The sequence below is a fragment of the Sarcophilus harrisii genome, chromosome 6 (genome assembly GCF_902635505.1).
Source record: "Sarcophilus harrisii chromosome 6, mSarHar1.11, whole genome shotgun sequence".
Taxonomy (NCBI): domain Eukaryota; kingdom Metazoa; phylum Chordata; class Mammalia; order Dasyuromorphia; family Dasyuridae; genus Sarcophilus; species Sarcophilus harrisii.
The window spans coordinates 252,744,029-252,749,934 of record NC_045431.1 but is presented as its reverse complement, the minus strand read 5'-3'; the positions used below and the strand labels follow the sequence as shown (position 1 = coordinate 252,749,934).

The 5,906-nt window shown below is 33.2% G+C and overlaps 1 protein-coding gene across 1 annotated transcript; it reads left to right on the top strand.

Moving 5' to 3' along the window:
- The first annotated feature begins 906 nt into the window (after nucleotides 1–906).
- On the top strand, nucleotides 907–1,839 carry LOC100928749 (olfactory receptor 5D18-like). The gene has a single exon (XM_012552984.1). The coding sequence runs from the start codon at nucleotides 907–909 to the stop codon at nucleotides 1,837–1,839; it is 933 nt and encodes a 310-aa protein (XP_012408438.1).
- The last annotated feature ends 4,067 nt before the right edge of the window (nucleotides 1,840–5,906 follow it).

The following is a 5,906-nucleotide window of genomic DNA, read 5'->3' as shown; positions in this document are numbered from 1 at the left end:
TGTAGAGTGTGATTCTCTAACTGCATAAAACAACAACCTTCTCCACTATTTGTCGTAATACAGTAGATAATGAGTTCTCATTTGTGTGTATTTGGAGAATATATCCAAAATTAACATAAATATATTTACAACAGATTAGAGGATACTTTTTCTGTATTCTACATAGCTTAGGAGAAGAGAAAAAAATTATTAAAGTCAGAAATAGAAGGTCTGAAGTTTATGTTAAGTGTCTCCTGTGGAAGTCATCTCATTCTGAGAAATCACATAACAACTTACTAAAAAGAAAAAAAAGGTATAAAGATTTGAAGGAGGAAGAAAAATGAATGCATAAATAGGAACATGCAGTATTCTGGAAAACACTCCTCCTCTCTCTTACCCTTTCCTCCTTTCTCTTCCATTCCCATATTTTTATCTCCCCTTTCCTTTAAATTTATCATTCTATAATTTCCCTTTCTCTTTATCCATCCTTTCTGAATGTTTCAAAAATGTGATTTTATCTAAGTTTTCAATAAATACTAGTTCAACAATGAATTATTACTATTATTTTTATCATCAGTTATTTTGTCTAGACCTTTAACTTTTTTGGTATAAATAGTTTTCTTTGTAAAATCATCTTGTCCAAAGTAGATTGGCCCCTGAACTTTTATGTGGGCTGTGAATGGGTTCACAGATTAGTATATGTCAGAGAGAAGATACGAAGATACGGATCTATAACTTTCTCACTTCAAAGCTTACTTTTTAACTACTAGATAAAATTGCCTTTCATAGAGGAAAAATTAAATTTCTTTAAATATTCATTAATTGTTATTATTTATTTTAAACTACCTTCATCTCATTACCAATATCTTTCTCATTATACCATTTTTCTTTTCAGGATTTATTTTTAAAACTCTTTCAAATTTAGCCATGATGATCATTGACAGAAATCAGAGTACTACAGTTATTTTCATTCTCTTGGGATTCTCTGACTACCCTGAATTTCAGATTCCTCTCTTTCTAGTGTTTTTGGCTATCTATGTCATCAGTGTAATGGGGAATCTTGGAATGATTGCAATCATTGTTATAAACTCCAAATTACATACCCCAATGTATTTTTTCCTTAAACACTTATCCCTTGTGGATTTCTGTTACTCCACTGTTGTTATACCAAAGCTGTTGGAAAACTTACTTGCAGAAGATAGGGCAATGCCTTTTTCTATTTGCATGACCCAATTTTTCTTTATTGCTAATTGTGCTCTTACTGACACTTTTATGTTGGCAGTGATGGCATATGATCGTTTTGTGGCCATTTGTAATCCCCTTTTATACATGGTCATCATGTCCCCAAAACGTTGTACTCTGCTGATGGCTACAGCATATTCCTGGGGTACACTTTTCTCTCTGCTATTCACTTACTCTCTCCTTGTATTATCTTTTTGTGGGAGTAACATCATTGATAATTTTGTCTGTGATTATTCTGCCTTACTTTCTGCTGCCTGCTCTGATAAACACTTTAGTGAGCTGATACTTTTTATAGTTTCAAATTTTAATATGTTGAGCACACTCATGGTCATATGCTCTTCTTATATTTTTATTTTTGTAACTGTGATGAAGATGCATTCAGTTAGGGCAAGGCATAAAGCCTTTTCCACTTGTGCCTCTCACCTGACAGCTGTTGGAGTCTTCTATGGAACAGTCCTTTTCCTCTACTGTATACCCAATACTAAAAGTACCTGGTTTACCAAAAAAATGGGTTCTGTTTTCTATGCAGTGGTCATTCCCATGCTAAACCCCTTAATATACAGTCTGAGGAACAATGAAGTAAAGGAAACAATCAGGAAGTTAATAGACAGAAAATAATTTCTTATTAAATTATTACCATCATTATTATCATTACTGTCAAAGAAAACAGTAGCTACATGGGAAGGAACAGCAACAACTAAACAACCACAGCAACATCGGTTGCTTAAATATTCTGTTGAAATTGATAGCTCCATTCACTTAAATGAACCATGAATATATTCAGAAGCACTAATCTTATACTCATCTGTTATTTAGACTTAGTTACTTTGAGCATATGTGTCTCGTTATGAATCCATGCCTGAGTGAAAGGACAATGTGAAAACTGAAAACAAGCCATAAAAAAGTAACTACTCAAACTCCTTACTCTTTACTGTGTAGGGTGGTTAGGCCTCCTTCCCACCTCCATAAAACTTTTCTCCCTAGAATAGAAGGCAAATACAATAGAATTATTAATATTTTATTGTTGATATTGACGTAATTCAGTGCAATGTTTAAAAACCTAATGAAAATGCAACATTATCTGAAAATATTTGTTGTGTATCTCTTTTCTGAAAGTTACTACTTCATTACCTCTGCCTTTTAGTACTTCTAGCCTCTTTTAAAAATCAGCTCCATTTTCTAAAGATAAGATATTTTCCAATCCCTTTTCTCCCCAATTTTATATATTCATTTTATACACAAATACTATGTATGTATACATTTGTATGCATGTATATATAGATATAAATAGGCAGATATGTACTCATCCATATGCATGCATGTACAGACATGTTCAGAAATATTCCTGTTGTTATAGCTGTTAATATGTAAATAAAATTTATAATTGTTTTTGATGATGACTGCAAAGCATTAAAAAGGACCAAATTATCTTCAATATAGTCATTTTATTCAGGCAGGGAAGATTTTCTCATCAGTAATTCTCAAGCAATATTTTTAATGAGTCAATGACTTTTCAAAGCCCAATGTGATATTTTTTTCTGCTAGTATGTCCTTATTAGGGAAAAAAAAATGATTATAAAATGCTACTTTGAATTTAATTATCTTTTTAAATGGATTTATGTTCTGTTAAAATACATATATCATTTGAAAAATAGTGATGCATATATGTAAAATGTTTATTCTATTCTGGTTATATGTCTGCTTAATTATTTGGGTGTTTTTAATCTGATTTTTTTTTTTTTGAGGTAAACAAAGATAACATAATAACGTGCAGTATGAATTTGAATTCCCACATGCCAACCACAACCATAAACAACCACAACAACAAAAATTCTGTTTCTGGTATAGGTTCAACATTTCAGACTGAGATGTTGTCTACTCCCTAATTTGTTGATCTAGGTGAAAAGGAGCATAGGTGAATGCCATATGTGGGATTTTTCATTACCACTTTTCAATTTTTTATGTGTTTATTATCTGACAAATACTACTTTGTCATTTTTTCTGGACTAAAGCAACACAGATATTATTTTTTTTACACAAGGATTATCTTCATGTTTCAGATCCTGAAGAATAGCATAATATCAATGTGTAAAAAATAGCCTGGTATGCTGTGTAGTCTGTCCTGGATAAAATGATTATTATTTGGGGCTTTCAGTCATGTCCAACTATTTATGTTGTCATGTGGGATATTGTTTTTTTTTTGGATGAGATACTGGAGTGCTTTAGTATTCTATCTCCAAACATTTTGTGGTTGATGAAAATGAAGCAAACAATGTAAAATGACTTATCCAGAGTTGCAGAGAAAGTGACTGTCTGAGAGCAGGTATGAATTCAAGTCTTTCTGACTCCATTCTCCAGCTCTATCCACTGAGAGACCCAGCTCCCCCAAAAGCAATAAGAAATAATAGTCATGATAACAGAATATCAGTGATATAGAATAACACATACCTAATAACTCTTATCATATTTTTTTTTGCTCTAGATAATTACAGTAAACAGAAAAAGGAGATAAGGAGTAATAAGAATTAATTTTCTTTTTTAAAAATGTATATTAACTTTCATAACTATTCAAGAACATATTCTAGGCATTCAGTGATATCAAGACCAAATAACAATTGTGAGGTGACAGAAGAGTCTAGGAAGCACACACACACACACACACACACACACACACACGGAATGGATAAAGATAGTTCATTTCTTTTAAGTTTGGAAAAATATATGGAGATTTTTGCCATATCATATAATATTTAGAGAATAAGAGGATTTCCTCTTGCTTTCACAAGGAAATTTGCTTCTTGGACTCTGTTCTTTGGCCATGTATTTCAATATTATACAAAGACAATCTTTTTGTTTCATATATCATACACTTTAGAACATTTTCAGTTAATAAAACACTTAAATGGTCAAAGAATATGAAAAGACGATTTTCAGATGAAGAAATTGAAACTATTTCTCGACATATGAAAAGTTGTTTTAAATCAATATTAATGAGAGAAATGAAAATTAATACAACTCTGAGATACCACTACATACCTCTCAAATTGGCTAGGATGACAGGAAAAGATAATGCTGAATGTTGGAGGGGATGTGGGAAAACTGGGACACTGATACATTATTGGTGGAACTGTGAATGGATCCAACCATTCTGGAGAGCGATTTTCAACTATGTTCAAAATGTTATCAAATTGTTCATACCCTTTGACCCAGCAGTGTTTCTATGGGGCTTATATCCCAGAGATATCTTAAAGGAGAAAAAGGGACCCACATGTGGAAAAAATGTTTCTGGCAGTCCTTTTAGTAGTGGCAGAAAGTGGAAACTGAAGGGATGCCCATCAATTGAAGAATGTCTGAATAAATTATGGTATATGAATGTTGTGGAATATTATTGTTCTGTAAGAAATGACCAACAGGATGATTTCAGAGAGGCTTGGAGAGACTTACATAAACTGATGCTGAGTGAAATGAGCAGAACATGACAACAACGATACTATATGATGATCAATTGTGATGGACTTGGCTCTCTTCAACAATGAAATGATTCAAACCAGTTCCAGTTGTTCAGTGATGAGGAGAGCCATCTATACCCAGAGAGAGGACTTTGGGAACTGAGTGTGGACCACAACATAGCATTTTCACACTTTCTGTTGTTGTATGCTTGCATTTTTTTCCTCAGCGTTTTTTCACCTTATTGATCCAATTTTCTAGTGCAACAATATAACTGTAAACTATGTATACATATATTGGATTTAACATGTATTTTAACTGTATTGGACTACCTGATATCTAGGGGAGGGGAAGAAAAATTTGGAACAGAAAGTTTCACAAGAGTCAATATTGAAAAACTGCACATGTTTTGTAAATAAAAAGCATTAAAAAAAAAAATCTTGAGCAAGTTTCAAATTTTGAGTGCATGTTTTCTTATGGAGGACTTTCTTGGTGAGAAATTCCTTAAAGTGAGGTATTAACATTTTAATGACTCACCTGAAAATTCCAGGAAGTTTACTATCTGTTTTATTAACTTAGATATTTATTATTTGTTTTGACAAAGAGAAAGTGTGATCATTTCTCTAATTTCCAGGGATTGTATTTCGTTAATCTAATTATTACTTCTCATGCTGACTTATGACAATGGGTTTAGCCTTGGTCATTCCTTTTATTTTTTTCTGGAAATCCCCTACATGTGTATTTCTAATGATTATTTATTTAGTGTCATTTTAGTTACTTGGTACTATTGATTGGGTACAGGGTTAATACTCCCTATGCTATCTGTAATGGGCTGATGTTTGAGTTGATGCACTGAGGTCCCAAGTACATGAGGCTAAATAGTAATTGGACTATACTCTATTAATATACATGATTGGATAAAGAATGGTCCCTGCCCACTCTCCTTGCAAGTCCTGATGTGTTGTATAGGAAATGAAGATTTTGGTGGGTGGAGGCAGAGAGAGACAGGAAGAAAAGCTGGGAGAGATTGGGCCTGGGTTCCATACTCCTAGCTGCTCGTTGTGTGGCTGCGGGTCTAGCTAGCTTCTTGACTCAGCTGCACACATTGCTATCGCCGATTCTCTTCCACCTCCGATCCTTCTTCACTGAGAATAAAGACTGACGATTTTCCCCTAACCTGAATTGCTGCCTCCTGCTGATTTAAAAATACACGGTCTTCACAGCTATCAATTATTTTC

Coding starts and splice junctions, on each gene's coding strand:
- LOC100928749 (XM_012552984.1), top strand. CDS start 907: ATGATGATCATTGACAGAAATCAGAGTACTACAGTTATTTTCATTCTC.